The 27500-nt window shown below is 40.5% G+C and overlaps 3 protein-coding genes across 6 annotated transcripts in view; 2 read left to right on the forward strand and 1 right to left on the reverse strand.

Moving 5' to 3' along the window:
• Positions 1 to 8499, forward strand: part of LOC145484379 (uncharacterized) — a 15604-nt gene extending 7105 nt beyond the window's left edge. The window contains exons 6-9 of the mRNA XM_081462995.1: positions 1693 to 1744; positions 4775 to 4918; positions 7066 to 7308; positions 8351 to 8499. Of these exons, the coding sequence (XP_081319121.1) occupies positions 1693 to 1744; positions 4775 to 4918; positions 7066 to 7308; positions 8351 to 8376 (465 nt within the window). The 3' untranslated portion in view covers positions 8377 to 8499. The remainder of the gene's footprint in view (positions 1 to 1692; positions 1745 to 4774; positions 4919 to 7065; positions 7309 to 8350) is intronic.
• A 145-nt stretch (positions 8500 to 8644) lies between these two features.
• LOC145483320 (uncharacterized) lies at positions 8645 to 17385 on the reverse strand. 2 transcript variants are annotated; one of them, XM_081461815.1, is made up of 5 exons: positions 16869 to 17385; positions 16200 to 16370; positions 15569 to 15607; positions 10650 to 14896; positions 8645 to 9947 (listed from the first exon to the last, which is right to left on the reverse strand). In XM_081461815.1, the coding sequence occupies exons 4-5, from the start codon at positions 14836 to 14838 to the stop codon at positions 9913 to 9915; spliced, it is 4224 nt and encodes a 1407-aa protein (XP_081317941.1). In that variant the 5' UTR covers positions 14839 to 14896; positions 15569 to 15607; positions 16200 to 16370; positions 16869 to 17385; the 3' UTR covers positions 8645 to 9912. The 2 variants fall into 2 exon arrangements, with proteins under 2 accessions (XP_081317941.1, XP_081317940.1); XM_081461814.1 differs by lacking the exon at positions 15569 to 15607.
• Positions 17386 to 20678: 3293 nt separating this feature from the next.
• The window catches only part of LOC145483321 (neo-calmodulin-like), an 8361-nt gene continuing 1539 nt past the window's right edge, over positions 20679 to 27500 (forward strand). The window contains exons 1-5 of one of the 3 annotated variants that reach the window (XM_081461817.1): positions 20679 to 20690; positions 24670 to 24700; positions 25240 to 25383; positions 25702 to 25944; positions 26811 to 27500. The exon at positions 26811 to 27500 is cut by the window's right edge and continues 1539 nt beyond it. In XM_081461817.1, the coding sequence (XP_081317943.1) occupies positions 20685 to 20690; positions 24670 to 24700; positions 25240 to 25383; positions 25702 to 25944; positions 26811 to 26836 (450 nt within the window). In that variant the 5' untranslated portion in view covers positions 20679 to 20684 and the 3' untranslated portion in view covers positions 26837 to 27500. Of the gene's footprint in view, positions 20691 to 23078; positions 23529 to 24669; positions 24701 to 25239; positions 25384 to 25701; positions 25945 to 26810 lie in introns of those variants that run through there. The other 2 variants (XR_014048902.1, XM_081461816.1) reach the window with 2 other exon arrangements.

Consider the following 27500-nt stretch of genomic DNA (forward strand, 5'->3'; position numbering starts at 1 on the left):
TGCATCACCAAACGTTATTAAGTTCCATTCATAACATGATCGACCTGTATTTGGAAGGTCTGATGGTACAACTTCAAAGATATATAAGGGCGCAACTCGCAACGATTGTGTAATTAGTTCACAGAACAAAATGTAACACTTTGTGGTCTATAATGGCGGGTGAAAATTCTGTTTCATTCTTAAACATATTTGCCAGCGGCGGTGTAACAATCAACATCACATTAGCAATCTAACTGCAACATTAAAGTGAATTGTTGAGTAGAAAAGACTTAAACTAAAAGAAAAAAACGCTGTCTTGCCGACATACTGAGAGTAAAATGTGAACAGTTATTACGGAATTACGTCAGGGAAGTAATTTCATACACCTGGTTGATTTTCTTATGCACGTCTGCCTTGATGAGATCTTTATCATTTTGTTAGATGTTCTGTTGGTAGATCGCCCATTACCTTTATACCGGCTAAAAGTCGACCCTAGTGATCATGTAACGCAGGCAACGTCAATGGTTTACCTTTACCCTTAACTCACCTTGCTTTTTGAAGATCGTAGACAAACATATTCGAAACGATCTTACGCCGCAATCAGTGTCAGCTTCTGTGACCTCGGAACGTGCGAGAGAGTAAAGCTGGTGTTACGTAAGAAATATGAAACATTTTTGGCCCTGTTTCTGTCGAATTTTAGAATTAATCTACTAGAGTTTTATTAGAAATGCTATTCTCTGATTGGCTACGCTATCCACTATCTATTCTGTGATAGATAGTGAATAGCGTAGCAGTGGGCCCTTGTTAACAAAATGACGGCCACTTCTTGGCGTTTTCGAAGTGTCTGTGAAGAGGATTTGGATAAAGTTTTGAACAACTAGTAGATTTGTACTAAAACAATTAGATTATTCGCTCTCGATTTCTATGCGTGATCAGTAGTTGACGAGGGCGATAGAAATTTCGAGCTCATAATCTAATTGTTTAATGGTTGTAGGTCTTATAGCGTCCTCGTCCCCATAGCCCTTTTCGCTTCTGTTAGCGAAAAGGGCTATGGGCACGAGAATGTAGTTAAAGAAAAAGGAGTGAAATTTTACGAGGAAAGAACGACAAATACTGGGAGGAACAAGAGCAGCAGTCGAATGTCGAGTTCTCCCGGCCCAGGCTTACACGAGTACTACCTTTAAACGTTAACGTTGCACCAGGTTTCGGAGCAGAGCACAGTATCTAAGTCCCTGAGTTATGCAATTTGTCTGGTGTGACATTTGAGATCGGTTTGAGAGAAAAGTTGCCAGCAAAATTTGTCTGATGTGACACTCTAGGCAAAACCTGGTTCACACTTGTGAGATAAGCATGACACAAGTGAAATAAGCACAAACATAAGCACATGAAAAAGAAACATGTTCCTTTTTTCTTGTGCTTGCGCTTATGCTTATTTCGCTTGTGTTATGCTTATCTCACAAGTGTGAACCAGGCTTTAAGACTATCAGCCCGGCAATCAGCACTTTATGCTTATGTCAACGATGTCCTCACTGAACATAAGCATAAGCATAAGAAGAAAGCTTATGCTTATGCTTATGTCGCGGCTCTCCTCACTAGTGCATGAGCTTCTCACTGGTTATGTTTATGCTTATGCTTGCGTCTCAAGTGAGGACCGGCCTTAAATTCCACTGTTTATTCCGTCCACTCAACAGTAGACAGAACAAGTAACACCAGTGTCGTAATGTTCTTTTGCAGGAATTAACGTTAACTGAAGGACAAATAGCAGGTGAGGAAATACAAGCCTAGGCCAACAGTCAACTGAATTTTCGTTCAAAATCTTTATTTAAGAATAGATGAGAGCCATAAGTGTGATATTCTTAAAACATAATCGCCACTTTTTCCTGTCAAGATTCTTCAAGATGGACTACGGTGAATTTTTCAATTTGTCCTGTCAAAATGCATGTACCTTCAGTACATAGTGACGTCATGTTAGGTGATCTAAATGAGAACTAACTTGAAAACCAATTTGCAGGTACATTAGTAAAACTGCAAAATTATGCTTGGAACATTTCAACAGATTAGATATAGAATATCTAGAAAGTAGGAACGTTTCCAATAGGCTCTTTGCACGATCCGGTCACATGGTACGGAATAAATTATGCTGGGACGCAAGTTACACAGTGGGACTTCCAAAACAAAGGAACTCGTACCAGTCCAGCCCGACTTTCCTTTGTTTTAGAAGTCCCACTGTGTAACTTGCGTCCCAGCATAATTTATTCCGTACCATGTGACCGGATCATGCAAATGGCCTATTTAGGAATATACATACAAACTCCATTCAGAAACCTTTCTACAATGGGAGATTTAGTTATAAAATTTCCCAGTTTCTCAATGTCCAGCCTAATGCGATGGATGGGTGTGTATTTTAACTAGAATCCGACATGCACATTTCAAATCCATTTCCCTGGGCATTTTTGTCCACCTGTGGCTCATTATCATCGTCGCGATCTCATCGGCAAGGCGCCGTGACGTAATGGCAAGAGTTGTGGGTTCTAGCCCTGACCATTTTGTTTGTGCTGTGTTCTTCGCTCTTTCACTACAACAGTTTCTCTACAAGCCAGCTCACCTATTCTGTATATTGGCGTTGTATTAATGTTATATTAACTCTCGGGTTCCACGCATCTCGATCTAATTAAAGCCAAAACTCACGATTTTTATAGCCTACTATACTAAATGCGAAGACCTACACAGTGGAACAGACCGGTCCACAAAGATGGAACAAAAGTCTATCTATGAACGAAGGTTCCTGGAAAAAACATTCGCCTCCCTCAAATGCTCGAATCCCTCAAATTCCATCCACCACATTGTGGTTACCAAAAAAAGAGTTAAGTCGCTATGGTATTAAACCAGATGATTATTAAATTTATTAAATCCATTTTGAAATCACTGGTTATCCTTGCAATCTGATTGGCTCTCAATGGTGCGATTTATTAACGAATCGCACTATTTTTTGCTCTAAATCGCATCTTTTTCTCAGCCAATGAGAATGGGCCAGTAAAACATAACAACCCATCAGATTTCAAGATTAGTTTAAAGTAATCAATAAAATTTCAGGAAAATGAAAGGCAAAAAGCCACTGTGTGGAGAATTTTGCAAATACTATTGCCAAAACTTTGTTGTTATTGTAACCTTTTTTCCAAAAAAATTGACAAATTTAATTAATTAGTTTCTGAATGACGATTATGAGCTCCTTTAGGTTGAAGACCTACTTTAATGGAAGTTCCCAGCTTTCAGTGTCCATTTTGACGAATATTTTGGCGATTTTTCTTCAACATCTGCTCAAGATCCGTATGATACTGAGTCCAGTAAAACATAAACAAACGAAAACCACACAACAACAAATTCAGAGTCATCTCAAGAAGGTAGATGTTTCCAGGTTTCCGGTAGTTTCAAACGAAGCAGCAAAACAGCTCAACTCTGTTGCTGTGAATAAACATAGTCAACATACGCCACACTGCACAAAATAGTGAATGAACGAACGTCTTACGAAGCCGGTGCCAGTCCCGCCATCTTGGAAATATCTTAAAACAAATGGCGCTGCCAGAACTTGACAAGGTCCTGAGTATTGAGTCCTACGCCGAGGTTACAAAAAGAAACGGAGATGATATCGAGCTGGACCCCTTAAATTTATACCATTGAACGGCATGTAAAAGAAAAAAAACGTACTATCCACTTGGCATCGTACACTCGAGGGAGTTTCAACACTCAAAAGAAATCGATCGCAGAATTACACAGGATATGCACCTTCAAATTTCTTCTCCAAAGACAACGAAGAGTCGCAGCCTCAACCACAAAAGAAAGGTAGGCCTTCCATAATAATGATTCAGGCGACGAAAATTGCACTTTTCTACCTGAAGTAGACTATTTTCGACTTCAGATCAGAATTGCTTGTTTCTTTGTCATGCTCGAATGAGTTTTCGTCACATGACATCTTTTTGCATACTAAATTAGACGTAAAGGCGTTTCCGGTTCCGCTTTTTTTAACAAACCGGCTACTGGAACAATACACCAAAAATCTAAAATTTAAGGCGATAAAATTGTGCGATTTCAAAATGGATCTGATAAAGTGGCAATTGAACTTCGTGTCGTGCAATTTTGGTCTGAAATCATACTTGTGATTTCAAATCGAACTCGCGCTGCGCGCTCGTTCGATTTTGAAATCACGCGTATGATTTCAGACCAAATTGCACTCCACTCAGTTCAATTTACCATTATATACTGTGGTGAAAAAGACTCCATTGATCACTCATTTAGAGACTGCCAGGTTATCCTCACCAAAAAATGGCACATTAATAAGATTGTTAAAGTTGAAAATTGGTCATTTTGCTGGTGATTAGCTATAGAGTGGTTTTCATTTGAGTGTCGAAAAGTAATTGGTTTTGCATCAACTACGCTACACGATTGGCTCAAATAACTCGCGTCACTTTTTCATCCAATTAGAAGTAAAACCAAACCAATTGTGATTCACTGGCAATCGTTTTCCCGCGCTTCGCGTCAGCCACATGTAATTACTTCGAGCTTTGATTGGTTCACTGGCGTGTCTGTGTCCTTTGTGATTGGCTAGAGTGATTACTTTGGTTTTGGTTATACGACACTCAACTGAAAACTGCTCTAAGTAGTTTAAGTTGATGTAATAAAATTGTTAAAGTTAAAACTTGTAATTATGCCTGTAATTAGCTATGAGTAAATAGGGCGATGTAATAAGTTTTGTTAAACTTAATAACAAAAAAAAATTAACTCCGGATTTGTTTTGCAGATTTCAAGGAAGCTTTCGCTCTCCTTGACAAAGATGGTGATGGCACGATTACCACAAAGGAGCTTGGGATACTAATGAGGTCTCTGGGTGAAAACCCGACCGAGCAGGAACTGGAACAGATCATATTAGAAATGGACATGGATGGTAATTAATTACCAAGCTGTAAAACCACATCAAAAATAACTAAATATCTATAAGAGTCGCTCTCTCTATGGTCTATAATCTTCCGCCAAACTCAATGACCAGTTTCTCAGTATCAAACTGGAACCAGCTTGCAATGGAGGCTCATGCGGGGAATATCATTAAAAGGAGATTAACGTCATTTGCATTTGAAAAGACTCCCCGCATTAGCCTCACTTGCAAGCTAGTTCCAGTCCAATACCGGGAATACGAATATGGTCTATTCCCTCCATTGGACGTGCCTGCAGGGAATCATGGTAGTTGTATTCATCATCTTGGACTGGATATTTGTTTTGATCATAGTTAATAGAGAGGGGACTGGTAATGAAGTCCGGTAAACATCAAAGGAGCAAACAGAGATACCAAGATTTATGTTGGAAGGTCCACAACCGTGCACAATCTTTTGTTTTGCGTTCATACACTATGCATGAAATAACAAAGTGTATTATCGTTTGTCTCACGATGTAGTCACTTTAGATGTAGATCGCGACGTTTCGACTGCTTACTGCTAGTCTTCTTCAGACCTGAAGAAGACTAGCAGTAAGCAGTCGAAACGTCACGATCTACATCTAAAGTGACTGCATCGTGAGGCAAACGATGATACACTTTATTATTGCATCCACCACGATGAATAACAACAACCTTTTCTTCGGCACTATGCATGAATTACGTAACCAAAACGCTTCGGTTGGTTAGTTCCTCGGTCAGTAGTAAACCACAATTGTGTTTTGTGCACGGTCAAGGCCAAAACAGAGAACAAAAACATACAACAAATTAAAGAACTTTGTCGAGTTTCATAACCATTCCCATTTGAGTACAACTACCATGATTCCCTACCGGCGCATCTCATATAGGCAATTGGCCATTAGCAGTGTTTTTAGATCATTGTTTTTCTACCCTAGATAGAAATCATGTTAATTCTCCTAGAACAATTGCCATGTACATGTGTTTAAATTGCAATTTTGGAGAACTTGGCAGCTCATCAATACAATCATGGTCTCCTATGTAATGATTTTTATATTCTCCTCACTTGTGTACTCGATAATGTTTTGATTTTGTAAGGGGAAGTAAGGTGTTTATCACTTACTTTCCGACGGACGGACGGACGTTAACGGCGCTTTTCGATACCAGAATTAATCGAAAGGCTTTTAGAACTCAAGTTTAACAAACGTATCTATGCTTCTTCTGAATATACGATTCCCCGTACGCTATTCAATAGCCCAATTACCTACTGAGAGGAATTAGAGAAACGAAATGAAAATAATGAGAGGGAAAGAGCAACCCGTTCCACGCATAGGGATTTGCCCTTTCACGAGTTCGCGTTAAAATGCCGAGTTACCATTTATGGTCTGATCAGCAACCCCTGTTATTTTGAAAATGGCTACCCTTGATTCTCTACGCTATATTTTGGTTTATAGTGTGTTCAGAAGACGTCAAAACGTGGCAAGATTATCAGTCACACTTCGCCAATGGCTCGTGTGCAACTGTTTTGTTCTCTTGCCACATTTTGACATAACCTGTGATCTATTGAACAATTAGATTATTCGCTCTCGATTTCTATCGCGTGATAGTTGACGAGGGCGCAGCCCTCGTCAACTATCACGCGATAGAAATCGAGAGCGAATAATCTAATCGTTTTAGTATAAATCTACTAGTCTTTCTACTTTATCTAAACCCCTTTCACAGACACTTCGAAAACGCCAAGAAAACGCCAAGAAGCGGCCGTCATTTCGTTAACAAGGGCACACTGCTACGCTACTCACTATCTATCACAGAATAGATAGTGAGTAGCGTAGCAAATCAGAGAACGGCATTCGTGATAGAACGCTAGTAGATTTATACTAAAACTGAACAGATCTAGACGCTCGGAAACATGGAATCTATTTGTTAAATAAATTGGTAGGTAGGTAGGTAAAACTTTATTTATGCAGGGTGGCCCATTCAGCACAGTGGCTGGTATCCAGAGGGGCCCTGCTAAATACAATTTCTATAGGAACGGATTTTTCTCCAAGGAGATTTATTTTGAAAATCGATTTCAATTTTTTGGACTCGATTTGACAAAGCGCGCAAGCACGTTTCAATGCTAACAGGTCCTTTCCCGTTTTCCCAAGGTAATGGCATCATCGACTTCCGGGAGTTTCTTCATTTGATGGAAACGCGTATGAAGGGAACAGACACGGAGGCAGAACTCCGAGAGATGTTCAAAGTGTTTGACATGGATGGGAACGGTTACATTAGCGCTGAGGAATTCAAGTGGACCATGATGAATCTTGGCCAACAGCTGACAGAAGAGGAAGTCGAGGAAATTATCAAAACGGCTGATTTAAATGGAGACGGGCAAATTGATCTTGAAGGTATTTGATTGATTGTTTTTGAAAGCTCTTGCAACATCCCCATGGGGCCTTCTCGATCATTCCCCGGGTCTCCCATTAATTCCCACGGGGGACTACCATTTAAAACGGAAGTTTTAATAAGAATCCCTAAGAGGTACCAAGACCCTGTTTTGTGGGCGTGGCTTTAAATTTTTTTCAGCCCTTAGAGATACCGAATATATCCTGTCATATTTTTTTCGGCTCAATGCCCTAATAGGTACGGCGAGACGTCCCGTAGTAGACCTTTTGAGATACCAAACCCGCTTTTTTAACCCCTAAAAGGTACGACGAGCACCCCCGTCCTTTTTATATGGGAGTCCCCCAGGGTTGATTCCCCCCGGGGTTGATTCCCCCCAGGGTTGATTCCCCTACTATATTTTTTTTTGCTCGCGGTTCACTAAGCATGCGTTACATAAACAAGACCTTCTTTGCACATGCCATCGATTTTCTAATTGTCGACTAATATGACCCCAGCTGAGTTGTGTTATTTATGACCCATGCTTGAAATTTTCTTCAACATTGGCAATCTTTAATTGTTATGTACCTTTCGAAACAATGCTGCAAAGTTACGACTTAGAGAAAACAGTTTCCCCTGGAGCGGTTTGTAGGGCTAATCAAATGATTCCGAGGGCAACTTGAAATAAATAAGCACAAGCAAATTTTGCACGAACCCTTAGGGCGAGAGCAATTTGTAGTATTTGAAAAATTTACGTGCGCTTATTTATTCCAAATCACACGAGAAAAATCATTTGCTAACTTGTTAATAGTGCACATGCAATTTAGTTTCAGCTTTCTGCACTCAATTTCAACTTTCTGCACTATTTGAGATTAACTGACGTGGTCTCAACCAATCAACGTGCTGAAATTTTTGCATGTATTCTATTAAGCCGGCAATACCATCGAGTGCCCTCTTACCATTGAAAAGGATCGTAAGAGCAAAAGTTTAAAAATTGATTTTAGCAGAAGCATTTTCCTGGAACTGTCCACTTTCTTTAATATTCCTTGGTATTTTTGTTTCTTTCAGAGTTCGTGAAAATGATGTCGCAATAAGTGCTTTTACATATCGATAACATGGACATCTTGCGAAGGTGAATTAACCTGCCAAGAAGCAGTTCGAATCACATTTGGCCAATCCACTGTTCTATTCGTGCGTGTATATATATTCTGGATTTGCAACGATTCAAAATTGAGTAAACAACAGTAGCACATTTAAATTGTCTTCAACTTGAGAAGTTGCAAAGAATAATCCAAGGAGCAATGCAATTTCGAATTCAGATGTGACATTTAAGCATTGCGTTTAAGACATGACCAGAAAAAATGTAAAGCAATCATGTAAGGTTTTCTACGATATTTTTTCAAACTCTGATTTAATCTGTAGGTACGTACATTAGAAAAATTACAAATAAATATCCTCCGTAGCAGAAAAGATGGCGGCTGTACATTTTACCACAATACCATGTAATAGTAACGTAAAGTCTGCATACTTGTACGAACCAAGTGGGCCACCAGGCCGGAATTATCTCGGTTTCTGTGGCATGAAGCTACTAGTATTTCTCCCCCCCCCCCCCCCCCTGGATGGGATTCTGGTCCATCGCAGGGTTACCTCCAGCATTAAATTCACCGGTACTCATTTATACACCATGCGATAAAGCCATAGTTTTGAAATATTTTCCCTGTACTAGGGACAGGATGTATGCTAGATTTGACGAATTTAGAACTTTTCTGCATATGTTTAAGGTTTTCATTCGCTAAGAATTATGGGTAGGTGTACCGTCGCCATCTTTTATCCTTCGGACGATTGATAATCGCTTTTAAACCGATGTTCAAGAGTAGATATTATCGGTATAAACCGATGTTCTAGAGTAGATATTTGGACTCGTTTTAAACGTGCATTTTACACGCCACTACACGGAGCTGGATAACAAAGACTGTACAGGATAACCACGATAGGCCAGCGGTAAAGGCAGTCAGTGTAGGGGGGGCATCCTCCCTTCTTTACAACTAAAGGCATGCTTGTCGTATCCGGTTTGTTATCACTATGGTTACGACTGGGTGTCACTTTGAATGAATATATAATTTGTCATAGTTGTTGTGATACAATTTCGTGGAATTACGTAGTTTTATGGTTCATCTAAGCTAGATTCAGAAGCCAATTGAGCTTCCAAATAAACCAAAAATCAGTAAATGCCTTGAAAACTAAACTAGTGCCAGTGCAATATAAAGTGCTCAGCAAGACCAAACGTGCTGGTTTTTGTTGTTGTTGTTGATTTGTTTTGTTTTCTTTTCTTTTCTTTTTTGTTTTGTTTTTTTCTTTTCAATAAATCAGGAAATCAAACCCAATCACGGTTTAGTCTAACACCCCCCCCCCTACCCCTCGCCCAATCCCCGCGCCCCCGAGTTTTTGGGATCGATTATTCTTGTGAGATCATCAGTGTTTACATACACAAAAATGTAACGCACAGAGATCCTGAACTCGAGGGAAAAAAAGTGTCAAATGGCAGTATTCAAGTCACCAACTACGATTTACGGGCCCCACAATCACGGGCCCTTCTCTTGGCCACCAGCCGATGTCCACCAGGTCTGTCCTTAGTACCTCCCTGAAACTTCTTGGTGTCTCGATTCTGAAAAAGAATATTTTATCAGATTCCATTTCTATTGTACGTTTGTCAGGCCGTTTCATGCCTCGCTTGAAATGTCAGCTATCTTTTTGTCCCCGTCACCCGGCTAAGGGACAGCTTACATTTGAATCTATAAATATGTTCAGCTCAAAAGGCCAAAAATTTCGAAGTTTGAAAGAAAAAGGCAAAAGATATTTCATTGTAGGATGTTATGGGCCAATGCCGAGTGGATAAAACATCTGGCCTGACCTGCGGGTCTGCTGAAAATCTTACTTTTTACCACCCAGTTAGTGTCCCGCTTGAAAGGGTGGATGCGTTCTTCCTTGCCCAGAAAGGGAGTCCTCCCTCTCCAACGGTTGGGAACAAGAGACAACGATCTCATTTTCTCTGCCTGGGAAGGAGAATTTACAGTCGTTTGTGCCTCGCATTTTTCCGAAATTAGGGAGGAGGTGGCACCTCAGGGCCCCTCTCTTTGCCACTAACCGATGTCAAAAAAATTTCAAAACTTAAATCTTGCATTTGAAACCATCGATTGCCGTGTTACAAGCGATACGGTCACATGAAGAGCATAATTGGACAGAGACATGGCTAACATTTCAGGTCGCGATCGACCAGCTAAGCGTCAGCCCGAATTGTTTTGGGTTAACTACGAAGTTCAACTTACACAAAACTCTGCCAGATTATGGACAAGGTTTGCACACTTACCTCGTGTCCGTCTGACGCAAGTTCTTCCTTGTCTCGGCAGCCGTGCTCGAATCAACTTTAGGTTCGAGAAACGAAGGCCAACGACAATGAGAGACTCGTTAGGAGAACTTCCTATGCAAGTTGGTCGCTCGCCAACGTCTATGACAGCTAGTACTAGGCCTGAGGCAACATTGAACATCCACACGTTGCTATCATTAAATCTATAACAAAGAACAGATTCTCCATCGTTGAGAAACTTGCAGTCAGCGATGTCATAACGGTTTTCGAGGAAGACGTGGCTTTTTCTTCCTGTTCCTGCCATGAGGACGTGCAATCCATACCCATCATTCAGAGTATTCCAAGTCACGACCACCTCTCCGTTAGGGGAAAACACGCAATGCGGTTGTCTCCAAGAACAATCGCCTTTATAAATCGTGTCGTCTCTTTTCCAGGTGAACACCTCTGCCACATTCTTGTAGAGGACCAATTGGCGCTTGTCGCTGGTCTCTTGTTCATTGCAGAAAACAACGTTCCTTTGAATACTGCATGCAACAGATTTCAGTTGTGCTCTACCATCCAAAACTCGTTCAAAGACAACTTTCATTGAACAAACGTCGATCATGGATAGTTTCAATGAATGTTGTTCTTCGGAAGAAGATGTGTGTAAAACGCATCCAACAAGTTCCTTCGATACAGGAATCAGTCTCTCGACTTTACTTGGCATGGTCATAGGTTTGTCACATTCAGACAAGCTGCAGTTCCATAATTGCAATGTGTCGCTGGTGGTCTGAAAAAGAACACCTCTCTCAACCGGAGAACTCAGACGCCCATTGTTGACACGTGCATTACTATGTTGAACGCTCTTTTCTGCTCTTACGTCCCTGGCACTGTTGACGTCCCGAGCAGATACTGTTACTAAACATGGTGTATCTGAAAAATCTTTCTGGCTGTTTGTGGTCACGGCTGTATACACTTGCGTGGCGTCCCATGCAAATGTACTCTCCACTGTCCGTGGTATCTTCCCTGCATTGTTGGTGGGGGCAACATCAAGCATTGTCAAGTAATTAACAGTAGGACCTCCAACCACTGCAACATCTCCAGGTAACAAGAAACAAAATCCTATCATCACCTCTGATGAAACAAAGTGATGGTAAACTTTGCAAACGGCTCGCAGTCTGTCCAAAGAATCGACCGATTCCCAAGGCCACAGCCAGACTTTGGAATTGCAAGTGCAATGTGGTTGGCGGTTTGCTATGAAGGCAGAGTCAAACACATTTCTCCTCAGTTTGTAGACGTCACGGCGATCAGAATGAGTCTTATCGATGCTCCCACAAACAAGAGTTCGCCTGGTTGTAATGTGTAGTAGTCCACAGGCTGTATTAGAAATTTCTGTAGGTACTAGTTCAGGTGCCAAAATAGAACTCTCAACGTTGTACCACCACAGAGAGCCTTTTGAGTCGGAAATTGCTACAAGATTTCCGTCTGGGGAGAGGGCGAAAGAATTGATGTCCTCTTCCCACGTGAAGCGTTTGACTTCCTCCCCACTTTCTGTATTCCACACCACTACTTCTTTGCGACTGGCTGGGCAATCTGTTAACATCCTGTTCTTGTCTCCAGAGAAAGAACAAGCTGTGAAACGGCAGTTACTTCCTGGAAAGAGTGACGTTGGCTGTCCTCTTAAGTTGTAAACATTGGCCATGTTTCCAGGCAATATATACTGCCCATTTGGATGAAAAACAGTAGAACGATAAAATGAAAGTGTCTGGCCTCCAGTCTCACCGTTCGTACCAATTCTTCGAAAAGCAGTTCCAAAGGGAACGTCGCCGTACGACTTTTTGGATTCCCAGGAGTTCACCCGCTGCCATTCTTCTTCACCAGTCTGAAGTGACCATAAATGAATCGTTCCATCTCGGCCTTCGCACACCATGTGATTCCCATCTGGTGAAACATCAAAACAAACCACTTTATCTGAACAGTAAAATCGCCCTTTAACAGGACTCTTGTACTCGCTTTTGTCTAGGAGCTCCATATATGGTATTTCAAGGTGTTTGGCCGAAAGCAATTGTAATACTTCACGAGAAAGTTCCGATCCTCCTTCGTTCAGCAAGTTTTGGAAAATCACATGAGGAAGATCTTGAAGAAGGCTACCATGCTTCTTGAACGGCAACTGCAAACTTTCAATTTTGCTGACAATTTCCTCGCTCAATGCACTGTGACTCCGATGTTCTTGGACAAGAAGCAATTCCTTCAGCACGTCGGTGTTCTTGGCACACAATTTGGCGTACACGAGTTCCAGATCCGTTACGTACTTCTTTACCAGTTCTTCCAGCTGGCTGAAATCATCTAACGCGTCTAGCATGTGATGAAACCCGTGTCGTAAGGCATATTTTTGGGTGTCGCTGAATGGTGCATCGTGTACATTATTTGCCCTCAACTTGTCAAGTTCTGTGGCGCAAATCTTACCAAGAATCTTGTGGCCATCCTTCTCCAACATGGTAAACTCATGGCTTCCATGTCGTGATTTGTCAGTCAACCATTCTTTGACTGATTTGTGAAAGATGTGAACATTGCCATCTCGAATGGGAAGAAGGGATGAAATACAACTGATGACACTGTCAAGTTTTCGCTGAACGTTCCAACGATCATTTTTTGAGATATTGATGTTCTGCCGTAGTATTTCCGTGACAAACTCTTTAGGCAAAGGGTCTCTTGTGGCTGTCAGGACACACAGGAAATCGGTCAGAAATTTGCCGCAGTTGCTCTCCAATTCTTCCTCGAGTTTAGCCTCCATTCTCTTGAAATAGGTTGTGTAAATTGCTGAAATTCCTTGCGGGAAGGTTGAGTGGAGTTGCTCTGGGGTTTGTGGTGATGTGCTTTTCTCAATTAATTCTAAGAGGAAATAAGCATGTAACATCTGCCCTTCCGACAGCTGCACCAGCTCTCTTGTAATTCTACTTGTTTCTTCTGGAGGTATTCTGTGACGAATTCGTCTTTCAAAGAAGACCTCGATATCTCTGTGATTTCTTTCATCGTCGTGTCTTAATCCCAAAGACTTGACACTTCTCATCTTGTCCAAAATCTTTTTCTCTGGTCTTGTGGTGACTAGAAGTCGAATCCAACGGGGAAGCCTGCAAAAGTGGTTGGCAATTACATCTAACAACTCGTTCCTTCCTTGATCTTCACTTTCATCTAAGCCATCTATAACTATGAGGACGTTTCTCCCTGGGTCAGCTACAGAGCTTAGAGGCTCCTTGAAAAGCAGAGCAAACAGATCGTTTACGCCCAGACTGCTTAGTTGATCGCCGAAGTTTCGCGAGATCCGCTTCACAAGAGCTTCCTTGTATCCACGCAAATTGCAGCTCAGTTGGAAGGCCAACGACTGAAGCGCCAGTTTGGGATTACGGTAGCGGGGAAAGTTGTGTTGGCAAAAGTGACTCCCAGATAGTCTGCCAGCCTCTTGCATTCTCTTGCAGATTACAGCAGATACTACCGTCTTTCCCATTCCTGCATCTCCCGTGATTGCCATTACCTGGTGTTGAGACTCTCTGTCATCCAGCCAATCCTCGACATCGTTAAAGGCCCAATCACGAGTTCCGTCCTGGAATCGACCTCTACTTGCGTGATATTCTATTTCAGCCGTAAAGTCACACATTTCCAGTTTGTCGAGCACATTAATCCCTCCTGGTTCGGCTTTCAGAGCGTCTATGGCATTTCTGTCCTCTCCAAAAGCAATGAGGGTATCAGCAATTTCCTGCCAATAGACTTCGAAGTCTTGCGAGGAAACTGCAGAGCCGTTTGCGCGATGAAAAAGTAAATTTCGATAATATTTGAGACGCGCGATATTTGCTTCTCGTGATGTGTCACTTGAGGGTGGTTTGCCGTGCCATCTCGTGCGCGGGCGATGCAAGCCACAAATGTTGGTAAGAAGGATGGTAAGCAGTGTAATGTCAAATTCGCCAGAACCCACACATACGCCATCAGTCGGGAATAGCTGATTCCACTGCGTTCTCGTCAGAACACGTCTTTTCAAAAGATTTTCTAGAGTCTGACGTTCAACGTTGAGAGAAGCAGCTAGCCTTGAAGGAGGATGAAAACCATCGAAAACGCGCCTTAACGCTGGTGTACCCCAATCCAAAATAAGCCAGCGTAACTTGGCACCATTATATCTTTCTTCAGAACTGACTAAAAGTGATGTCGCAGGGCTCGCCATATGAAGCGTTTATTGATGCAGTGTTTTGAGGGTGTGTGATCAAAATCGCTTCCTTTCACTGAAATCAAAGAAGCAAATGGTACACTGCGTTAGCGTCCTTCGTTATTTTCTCGTTTTCCGCCGACCTCTTTAAATTTCCATGATAGAAGGTGCACTTGATTTTGAACTGAAGATGTTTCAAATTCAAATAAGAGTCTAACATCGATTTCATTTGAACGTGACCGGGTAACGTGAACAGGTCATGAGAAAAAAATATCATCTGCTTGGGTATTCAACGTTGCGTGACTCGTCATTAATCATGTGAAGTTCGACAGACTGTAATGTGAACGTTCGCGTCCAAAGTACAACAAGTTTTATTGGCAGGATGTCAAAACGACTACAATAATTAATTACCCACGAAACTTCAAATTATAGCGGGTCCCTTTGTCTTAGCCTGAGTATCAGGCTTTTCGAAAGTAAGGGAAGGGGGGGAAAAGGAGGAAAGGTAAAAAAGGTTCTCTCCTCCTCCCCTTACCCCTCCCCTTAGGAAGGCCTGATACTTAGACTACCTCTGTCTTGGAAAACCCCCTGCTACCACAGGTGGCCCAGACGTTGTATGCGATTAATACGTGACATTATGCTGTTGGCGATTGCGTGACAATTTTAGCCGTTTATAAGACAATGTATGAGAATGCTTCGAAAATTACTCTAAATGCTACGTGTAGAAAATAATTTGAATAAAATGGCTTACCTTATGTTTGCATTGCGTTGTTTTGATGTCTCTGGGTTCCTGGAGGAAAAGACCACCATGAATCTGCTATTTTTCTTATTTATTCAATTTTCAGCGATAGAAATTAGATCAGTCTTTTCTCACGCAAAGCTTATGATTAGTTGATTACAATGAGTGGAAAAAAATTGGGGTGCCCGTGCTCGTTGGTAAGCTAGAGCCATTTTTCAACTGACAGAGCTCAATATCAAGGCAAATCCGTCATGTTTTCAATGTGCGCGTGCACGAGCGCGCGTTAATGACGCCATAAATTATACGCATTAAGGATGCGCAATGCAAATGTGAGGAATGACCTTAATCGCATACAACGTCTGGGCCGCCTGTGCTGCTACAAAATATGTACCTCTAAATTCTAAGTTTCCACTTTCGTGGCTTGCAACGGAACGTTACCTAACGTTTTTCTAATGTTTCGATAGTTACATGTATATTTTCTCATCACGTTCACATAATAAGGTTAGAGTACCACTATCAGAATCACCAAGTTACTAAGATCATGTAAAAATCACATGTCAAATTGTGTACATCTGGCTAGCTAAAATCACTCAACCAAATTAATAAATTATTCAAAATGCTGCGCAAAAAAGGATTCACATACCCTGTCAGCTCTTTCAAAGTCGTTCAATATTCATTGGCTTGGCCGCATCACTCCAAACTTTGCTACTGACCAGCGTTTCTATAAAGTACACCGGCTGGGTCACGATTACTTGACAGCTTTGAACCACGTCAAACCAGTGTGCTGTTACTTGAGACGGCAAAATTGTCCAAACTGAAGTCAATGATTAGAAAAATAAAATTTGCATTACTGTCAAATCTAAAGGTTATTTGCAATGCGTCAATTCTTCTCGCTACACAGAGAGCCGGTTAAGGACGTTAAGCGCAAGGCAGACAAAGCACGCTATTCATAAAACTGCCCCCTACGGTTTTCGAGGAAATGATGCGTGACTATGTAAATACTGTATTTCTGAGAAAATGGCGCTTACTTCCGTGCCGAGATTAATATTCCCGGCCGTTGTACGTTTTTTCAGTTGTTTGAAAACATCAGACAAGTACTCGACTTGATTACAATAAGTTTAGCTGTCTGTGTAACGACTCGTCGAGAGTTTAGGGATATATAATAGTGACCGATATATATATTCTATAGCTGATCATAAATCAGATTCCCGCTTTGCGTCTACGACGATACTCGTCATACAGCTCGGAGTTAACGGAGTCACCTCGAAGAGGAGATTAGAAGTTAAGTCAAAATCATTAACGAACAACTAACCGAAGATAAGATGACTAATTCCCTGTCCTTGGTCGCGACAGTCGGTGGAACAAGTTCTTGTCCACAACTGAATTGCGTGCCGCAAAACACGCACTGTCAGCTCAGTGAAACAGCAAGCACAGATCACGCTGACAGTTTTCCAGCGGGGTAATCTTATGTCAGTGTGCCCCTCTCAGCGATTCACGATCATATGAAGATGGAAAACCAGGCCAACTTTTGCGACGTCGAATAGCTCCTCGAAATAGCTTTTTGCATACACTACGAGGCCTCGCAATATGCCACACTCGTGTGTACAGGCTGTCCTGTGATTGGCTGCTTTTGACAGTTTGGTCCTGCGTCACCGTCTTGCAAATGTAAACAAGTTTTAACAATGGCTCATTTTTCGTGGAAACGCTAAGCAAGTTAGCTTTAGTTCTCAGTACGAATCACTACCACTTGTAACGTGAACAGGCTGTTGTGTTTTGATTGTACGTTTGGTTATCATGTAGCATTTGTACCGTGCCGTACATGCGAATGTCTTATAACATATTTATATCGAGACTCATACAATACAGCTTTAAAATGTCTGAGGGGTGATGACAGGGGTAAAATGCAGACTAAAATGCATTACCAACTAGTGTTTCAAGGTCCGACATTCAAGAACCGGCCGAGCAGTACTCCCAAAAAAATATTAGAAGCGGAGCTTCAACCTTTCCTGAGCCAAAATATATGCATTGATAAACGAGGTATTAAAATCGATGCTCAAATTAAAGCAGGCAGTAAAGCAAAGGATAAAATGAATTTTCGTCCGGTGAATCTGATGTTTTTTGTCTTTGAGACGTTGATTGAGTATTTACCGGGCTTTTCATTTCTCTACGAGACTGTGTTTACATTAGCATGTCAACAAAGCAGAGCCACACGAGGGTGTAAGGGTGAACATGGGCAGAATGAAAGCTCCACAGGTATTATTACTTGAAAAACGAAAAGAAAGATGAGCTGTGTAACTGTCGAATTTTTTGGTGCGTTTTTTGGACCACTTTGAATTCCGTCAGTTCAGATTGCTGACCTAACGTGATCAACCGGAAGTTTTCCTAGAATTGTACGTCTTTAAGAATTTCCGTTTTGTTCCGAGAAAATTGGGAATTAACTTACACCTAACGCACCGGTCAATTGAAATCACTGAGCTTTCCAAAATGAATTATTCATGTGCTTTTAGGAAATAGAAAGTTTTAGTATAAATCTACAAGCGTTCTACTTCGAATGCTGTTCTTTGATTTGGCAACGCTACTCACTATCTATTCTGTTGTAATTATTGAGTACCCTGGCAGTGTGCGGCCGTTAACGTTAGGCCCCAGTTATATAAATAAATAAATAAATAAATAAATAAATAAATAAATAAATATACATTTATATAGCGCCATTTTCCACTAATTGTCCATGGCGCTTTACAATACTTTAAAATTAAAATCCTAATTCTTTAAAAACCTAAAATCCTAAATCCTAAAAGTTAAAATCCTAAGAATAAAATACGCTATATAATACAATTAGGCTACAATTAGGCTCGGGTACCCGGGACAACCCTCCCTCTGAGGCAACTTTATCGAGCGTTTCCACGCGAAGGCGTTGTCTCCGTAGTTCGAGTCAAAGTTCGCCCTGCATGATTATTCGTAACCCTTATTGAATAATCAAATGTGTATATATCCCTCTTTCTTTGAGTTTTCCTCGGTCATCCGATCAAAGTAGGTTTTGCGGAGTTACTTTTTACTTCTTTGATATGAATTTCTGCTTTAAATCCTAAATCTAGACATTTCGTGACACTCGCCACGCTGAGAATTGTCTCGGTTAGGCGAGCCGAAAGTGTTTATATGACAAAAAGTTGTCCCGCCTTCTAGGGTTACCCTACCTGCCAAGGCGAGAGACAATTGGCCCACACGAGTTGTCTCAGAGACGGGTTCGCAATCCTCTTGTAAACGGTTGGTTGAATTTTGCAAAGAAATAAGTGAAAAGTTACCTCGGCTAGGTTAAATTGGGGGAGGGTTGTCTCAGGAAACCGAGACCATGTAAATGGGGCCTAAATGACGGCCGCATTTTTGCATTTCGAAGTTTCCATGAAGAGGACACAGCCGCCTAGCATTAGCCCATTAAGTCGGGATTCTAGATGGCAACCAAATCTAAGAGGTCTAGGCAATTATTCTTCAAATTTAAATTCTTGTTCGATTTGCGCGATTCCTTTTGAAGACAAATACAAATACTTTCCTTATTATTAAACTGTAGGCTTCGGCCCCCAGAGGGTACCCCGGCCTCACTTCTTGAAGTGTTTGGGACGCGCCAAGTTTTTTTGTGATTTTCAATTAGAGAATAAACGGAGGATTTTGTCGGTCTCAGAATCAAAATCTTCTAGTGACACACCGGGCAATAGGGGTGGGTATTGTAACAGCAAAGTTTCCCCGAGAGGCGGGGAAAAAGTTTGAAATGTGACCCTGCACAAATGTTACATTTCGCGCTATGCCCGGGCGAGCAGAACTCCCAAAAAATATTATTCGTCTATTCCTTTTGAAAAACTGTGCTGAAAGTACAGCTGATGCGGGTAATTTAACCTACGATTGAAGATGATCAAAGACGGCCTAGAAGCTACCAATAAAACTTTCTCCCGCACTCTCTTTTTTCCTCTCTCGTTTAAATACTGCGCCCCTTAGCTAAAGCGCTCAGCTGAAAGTAACTGAGTGCAAAGCAGCTCGCTCCAGGAAATGCGATACAAGAAAACGTCTTCGAGAGACTGACTTCAGTTAAAAGAGCTACGTCAGTCACGGCTCGCGCATCTTGAATTTTTCAAGTTCGTCGTTTGTCATCCGTGTTAATCTTCTCCATCCTTAGCCGTCCTTGTTCCTCTATGGTTTATTCTTATCTCTTTGGTGTTTTTGTATCTTAGTGAACAACCTATTTTGAGGTTTCCTGCAATTTAAAGGCACTATTGTATGCGGTCAAAATAACTCAAAATACCCTGACTAAGCTCCTTTAATTTGCCAATATTCGCAGTATCAATAATCTTCATGGCACGATGTGAACATCCGTTATGATGTGTGAATGCTCGTCATGTGACAGGCAAACAAGTGGCATAAATTCTGAATATAACATCTCAAAATGGTTCGAAGCTTAAGCAACGTATAAATGTTAAATTAAACTAATCAAATTTTAGGATCCCTTGAAGCAACTCACTCGAATCTATTGTAACAAACGCTCTATCATACTCGCGGTCTTCTTACTCTTCAACCAGAAATGATTAAATTCAAGACCTAGGATGTTTCTTCTTAAAATAATGTGATGCTCAACGCTTTCAGAACCAGCTGTGAAACATATCGGTAAGAAAACCAACAAACCGCATGTCATTATGATTCAATGTTCCTAGCCTTGATATTTACTAAAGTCGACGCGCTATTGGCTAACACCAGAATAATGAAAAACCTCGTTTATCAGCTAATTTTCCGTATTTACCGGCTCGTTTTACATGTAATTATTATTTTGACGCTTGAAAATCCTCCGCAACCAACAAACGATGCTCATTAAGGTATCTCTGTCTGACTTTAATACGATTTTGCTTTTGCGCTTCAAGAGACATGAGCCCCGGCAAGTGAATATTTCATTAAAATTTAATACGAAAAAGCCCTTTAAGGCAAAATGATTGCGTTTTCCATTGTCGAATCCGCTAAAAAGGAAGTAACAAGACCCCAGCGAAGTTGACTAGCAACCCGGATTTTATGCATTAATTCACATAAAGAGCAAGCTTTCAATAAATATCATCATTTAATATTCTGAGCCGTCCTTCAAGGCTGTCACGACATGGAGGTGAGTAATGGTGACCACGTCAGTTGTTTATTTCATTGACAACAAGATTACGAGACTGCAAATTTGGGCATTTTTCTAATTTTTTTATCCATCATGTCGTCAAAACTTGACTTCGCTTAATTTGGTAATTTATATTTTAAACAAAATGTTATCAGTAAGTCGAGTGTTGTTTACAGTACGTATTCTTCGGCCGTGTTTCATCCTCAGAAGGAAAAGCGTATCTTTCGCTCAAATGGTTTATCAATCACCCTCGTAGCATTTATATCACACAAATTGCTTCCTATTTTGAACGAATCAAAAGAAACAAATAGCACATCGGAGCAGTATCAAGATGGAGGGTAGAGTGGCTTTTATTGAAGTAAACTTGAAAGACTTGTTTCTAAGCTTCGCGCGATATTGGTAAAAATTTGAAGTTGAGGTTAACATCCTTCCGAAACGGTGAACGAATCTCAGTTCCACCCAAAGGTACGGTCGATGAGATTTCCATGAAAAGGTGTGAGCGTATTTTTAAACATTTACTTCATTGTATTTAGCATCACGATCAATTTTCCGCGTTGCCAAGCGCCATTTGCATTAAACGAATCGATCATATAGTAGACTTACGCCATCGTTGCCATAATGCCATTTGACATCTCGAAAAATGTATCAACTAAAATGCGGAAGCTTATTTTCCATTGTTAACGGAATACGATTTAGATCACTAGTAATGAACGTTAAAAGCAACATTTTCGAACTGTCGTGTTAATTTTATATTATTTACTGGCTGAACAAGACATTTATGATCTCCCTAAAATATGGCGAGGCCAAACTAAAGAAGCACAATTTGCAAAACAGAGTATGTTAAAGGTGATAAAGAGGGCGGAAACTGTTAAATTAAGGCTTGTTTTCTTTAACAGACCAGCTGAAAATACTGAGCAAGCCCTTATTGCTTAAGCCAGGTGCTTCTAAAAGGAAAGATGGAAAATTTGGTTATCATGATTACCATGTGAGAATACATTAAAAATCATGCAACAGAGCATATGCTGCTCACACCGCCTACACTTGCGAGAAGTCAAAGAGTAAGCTGATTTTTATTGATTTTTTTCAAATGAAGAAATTCCTCAAACAAAGTACAAATTTGAAGATGAACGCGATAATACTGTTCTTGGGTCGTTCTAAGAAAATCGCTCGTTTCCATTGTGATTTTAATACATTTCCATCAATGTGAATTTTATTGCTACCTCGGAAACAATGTCCTTTGCTAGATGCTTTTCTTAGTTCTCATCACATGCCAGGTAATTATTGATCCTGTAAGGAGAAATTAGTCGTAGATCATTATCAGAGATTAACCTGGAGTGTAAAGTTTCTTCACTAGTCAAAGCGAAGATCATATTTCTGCGGCCAGTCAAGTGCAAACCAAACTCAGTCTGGCACACCGTTGTGAATTCAAACCTTCGTATTACCAGTTGTGATTGCTTTACTAATATGCTATTAATAAAATCGTCATGATTGGCTCTCCGCTTTTTGCTTTTGTTTAAGATTTTCGGTGACGACTGTACATATAATCATCTTGAAAAAGCGAATTATGCAAACATCAGGCGCTGGTTGTTCAATGGTGAGGCAAACCTATCTACTGGATAAATCACTATCAAGTGGATAACATTTTGTTAATGCGTATTATCTAAGAGCGTCTGAAAGACTCGTTAAATCACATCAGTTGGCCGCGCAAGAGATAAACCTTTCGCTGTTTCTCTTTTTCTTGAAAGTTTGCCTGCAAATATATACAGCCGCGAAAACTCCGCTACGTACAATGATGATGAGAGACAGTTGTATTTACAGGCTAGGTTGGCTTGGCGATGAGAAATTCATTAGACAAACAAACAAAACAACTGAGACAAACAAACCAAAAAAAAATCACTTATAGTTCAATTCTGAGTGGCTGGTAGAATTCTGTGCTTCTGGCACTTTCAATTTTCACACTTCTTTGTTCTTCCAAAATAAATACTGTTTTTAATGTTTTGACGGCTTCGATTCCTGAGGAAAATATTCCGTTTTGATTAATGTTTGATGTACCCCTTGTCATAAATATCGTTTGTCATAAATGCAACAAACGAGCCAAAATATCAGTTACATTTTATAATATGCTCCTCAATTTCCGTCGTACTCTTGAAAGGTTATTGAATAAAAGGCTTTTCGAAATCTCTTTACTCAACAGTCGCAACTGTGAAAGGATGTGAAATAACAAGCTTCTCGAAATTTCCCAACTTCAAAGCAGCACTTAGCTTGTTATAAATTTTTTTGATGTTTTACGAAAAAGTTAATTAATTATCTCCGTTGGAGTCAAACCGGGAAAATTTCCCCTTCTCAAGAATATCAATGTTAACAGGGAAAGCAAAACAGTCAAAATTATACGAAATTGTTTGATTTTTCAGTAATATGTTTTGACAAACTGAATTTCCTCGAACAGAATCAACTATTTTAACACGGCACTTGGCCGCAGGTGCTAACCGTTGTAATGTAATATTTTTGGACAAAATTCTTGCGGCGAAACTGTTATTCAATTTCAGAAGACTTCCGTGCCAGATTAAAACATTGCGTGTTTTTAGCGATCATAGCATCTTGAGGGGTTCCTAACTTCTCGGCATCTCAAAATATGGGAGGTCTTGCATGGTGATAAAAAATTCATGTCTTTATTAACTTACCCATTCAGCCGTTGCCAAACGGCACTGTTATTAACTACTAGCCTGAATTTAAAAGCAGCCACAATCGGCTAAACAAATATTGCGCAGGTTGCTTGTTCCTGGTTCACCTGCTTCGACTGAATTGTGAAATTTTTGCGTGGAAGAAATGTCTGAAATGGTAAGTTTAATTTACGGTTTTGCTGCCTTGTTAGAAATCACCCAGCGTGGACGAAATATAGATTAAAATCATTATTGGTCAGCTAATTTATCTTAGCTACATCCGAACTGAATTAACAAGTTTAACAACTCGCTGCTTCACATACGAAATTCTCCTCGGAAATTGACGTTTTATGACAGGGAATTGAATAAGGACTTGTCCAAAAAAAGTGCTAAAATTCCGCGAATTATGTCGGAACAATCGCATTAAACAGACGCACAGTTTAGTTCAGTTTAAACAGAGCGGAATGACGAAAAGCTTTTTTAAAATTGTTATACTGAATTCTACAACGCATCGATAAAATAAATTTCGTGAAAATTAAGTGATACAGTCATCCGAGACTTGTGTTCCGTTTCATTTGCATAGTCGTTTTACATGATGCAGAGTGTTTGAACTAAATATGAAATATTTTAAAAATAATATATCCACACTGACGACCACATGAGCCCAGACTTAAATTTCCCTAACAAATATGCTTTTATATAGGAATTTTTGAGCTAAAACTTAGGGCCTTTGAGGGCGAAAAAAATGAGTTTATGTTCCAGGCGCCTTATTCAGTATTAGTGTCTTTTCGGGTAGGATGTTAGCACTACTGTTCTATCCCTTGCAAAAGCAATAAACGTTTTCTTATTTTTGCTTTGGAATTTCAGAACTATATTAATCCATTAGTTTAATGAAAACGTGTAAATACGTATAGCTAATATTTATTCTATTTCGCATTTCATTGTCGGACATGTGTGCAACTTCACTTTGTATTTTGTAAGTGGTTGATGTGCTGCCTAACAGGCTCTGACTGATCTAATAAAGATGTTGATAATGATGATGATGATGATGATTAAATTTGCTTTTTTATGTTGGAGAGTTGAGAGCATAAATAAGTTATTTTCTATGCGGAGTTTAGAAAATAATGGGGTTTTTTTTTTAGTTTAAAGCACTTCAAGGCTTTTATCCTTATTCACCCGTTGGATAGTTAGTATGACTAGTAATTCTATTATATTCCATGGACAAAGTACAACCTCCACTCTCAAAACCACGACCGATGCCATTCAGGTGAGACACTTAAGACACCTTCAAAGCTGACATAACTACATTTCATTACTAGGTTTCAAAGTTAACTGAGGAACAAGTAGAAGGTAGGTGACGACTCACGCTACTTGGTCACGCAAGTTTAAAAGTTTATTCTGAGACTTAGGGTTAGGGTTTTTAAAGCCGAATTCTAGTCTCTTCGGTATTCTTCTCTAAATACGGACATAGTTATGGGACCAGCTTCAAGCGTCACCTGACCTAGAGTACCTAGTGTTTGTTTGGCCGCTTAACTTTGTGAGTGCCTCTCTCCACCCAAGAGTATGGATGGGTAGTGTAGTAAATTGGTGGGAAGAATGGTAAAGTGACCTACGATGGACCAGTATCCCATCCAAAAGGTTTTGTTTAAGACTCCTAATTTCATTAAACATCCGCTTTCGCTCCGCTCGATTCGCTTTCTCCTCATGCATAGGTTGTTTAATAATGGCATCCGATTAAGCCAATTAATATACCTTTCCGTTCTCCTCACAGCAGGTTTCGCTTTGTTTATAAAATCACTCTGTCCTCTTTCACTCTTGATTAGCAACGTTTTAAGCGATATTTGAATGATTTAACTGCAACTTACAACAGATGGTTGCTCTCACTCTAGATTTCCGGAAAGCGTTTTTACTCTTTGATAAGGATGGCAATGGAAGAATAACAGCGGATGAATTGATTGACGTCATGAGATCGTTGGGTCAATCTCCTACAAGCAGAGAAGTTGAAGAGATGATTAAAAAGGCTGACCAAGATGGTAAGACATACACACATCACACTATTTAATATGCCAACGAGTTCGTTTCAATGATTTCAAAGACATTCTCAAACTGTAAGACAGCACCACATGATAATTCTGGGCAATATAACTTTCTTTGGCGGAATAGTCAAGTGGTGTTCCATTCACAGAATTAAACTGAGTTTAATGAGAGTCTTGAGATGAGAGGAGATATAAATCCCATTACCCAGCCTACTAATGTTTGTTCTAATCCCACTTCAAAATGACTTGCTTAACATAGACATCATTTAACGACTGAAGAATTTCGTCATGCAAGACCGGTTTTCATCCTTTTAGGTGATGGGTCCATCGACTTTATGGAGTTCCTTGAAGTCATGGCGAAGAAGATGGGTGAACACACATTCGAGGATGATCTCCGTGACGCGTTCCAACTGTTCGATAGAGATAGTAACGGGTTCATATCCAAAAGGGAACTCACCTTTGTAATGACCAGCCTGGGAGAACAAATGTCTGATGCTGCTGTGGAAAACATGATCAAAGAGGTCGACCTGGATGGAGATGGGAGAGTCAACTATGAAGGTAACATAATTAACTACAATTAGCATAATTAACATAATTAACTGATAATTAACGACTGAAACGCCAGGTAAGGCGTGCCGCTTGTGCCTAGCTAAAAGAAATCGAGATTTCTTTCGGAGATGGTGCTAGTGGTGATGGTGGACTCCAGATCGAGCGGTCTGAGTTCGAGCCCTAGCCGGGGTCACTGCGACAGCGTTGTGCTCTTAGGCAAAACTCATCACTTTTACAGTGCCTCTCTCCAGTCAGGTGTATAAATGGGTATCGGTTAATTTAATGTTCGGTAGCAACCCTGCGATGGACTAGCATCCCATCTCAGGGAGAGTAGAAATACTCTTCGTTGTGCGCTTAATGCTGCGGAAACAAGGATAAGCATCGTAAGCTGAAGTGGTGTGGACCACTTGACCCGTCGCAGACTCCAACTTTAACTCTACCTTCGCCCTTAATGGCACTGGTGCTTACTCGGGCAAGGCCAGAGCGCAGTGTAAAGGCGACACCAGTGTGAATAAAAAGTATTAATTATAACGGCTTTTCGTGAGCACCAAAATCAAACTTTGATAGCAGAAGGTTTCAGAAGCTTCCGCAAGTACGGGATAACAAACTGGGACACGAACCCGCACACACGTGAGTTCCGCGAGTGCCTAAACACTCTATTATGAAATTGGAAATTGCTATTGACATTTATCATGAAATGAAATAAAAAATAACTAATCGATGAGCAAGTTCAACCTCGATGGGTACTGGGTTAAAATAAAGACCACGAGCCAGGAATGCCGCGGGAGAACTCTGGTAATTTACCTTGACTAAAATTATTGTTGAATGTTACATATTTGCTCTTTTATGCTATATCTTTGTGTCCTTCATTGCAGAATTCATCAGAATAATGAAGAAATGATTCGACGCTTAGGAGGCCAGTTTTCCATTCACTTGTGAATGAACTAGGTTTAGCACCAAATCATAGTACAATTTAATTTCTGCACGCGCTTTGATTAGCTAACAAGCTATGTTTTACTAGCATCAGAGTTCCAAAACATTGCAGTGTGTTTTACTGCAGTTCGCGCGCGCTAAATTTGTATTATCGGCTGCAGCATCTCAAGAAGCCTTAACCATGTATTACACGTCAAAAAATACCCCAGAGTTGAAGACGAAAATTTAAGAAATGTAGAAAACACTCGCTTGCCGCTCGTCAGTCTTTTAAAAACGTTCTCCTCGTTTCAAAGTCCCGTCGTGCTGTTCGTGATGTATGACCAAATAACAAAGGGTTTAGGTATCCTCTCTTTGTGAATTTTTATCACACTTATTTATGGATAGGTTTTTTTCACTTTGTTTTGTACAACTATGTTTACTGATTAAGGCTGGTTTTCACTAGAACATAAGCACAAGCCCAAGCATAAGCGTAAGCACAAGTGAAAACAGCCACGACATAAGCATAAGCATAAGCAGAAACATAAGAAGAACGAACCCAGTTATTTGTCTTATGCAGTTTTCACTAGTAACGCGCTCGACGTAAGCATAAGCACAAGAAAGACGGAACTGTTCGTTTTTCTTGTGCTTATGCT

The sequence above is a fragment of the Orbicella franksi genome, chromosome 4, assembly GCF_964199315.1.
Source record: "Orbicella franksi chromosome 4, jaOrbFran1.1, whole genome shotgun sequence".
Classification (NCBI taxonomy): domain Eukaryota; kingdom Metazoa; phylum Cnidaria; class Anthozoa; order Scleractinia; family Merulinidae; genus Orbicella; species Orbicella franksi.

Bases quoted from the DNA above. Each gene is read 5' to 3' on its own strand.
- LOC145483320 (XM_081461814.1), bottom strand. From the start codon at position 14,838: ATGGCGAGCCCTGCGACATCACTTTTAGTCAGTTCTGAAGAAAGATAT. The intron at 9,948-10,649 runs GTAAGTGTGCAA...ATTCTTTTTCAG, and splicing joins TTGCGTCAGACGGACACGAG to AATCGAGACACCAAGAAGTT.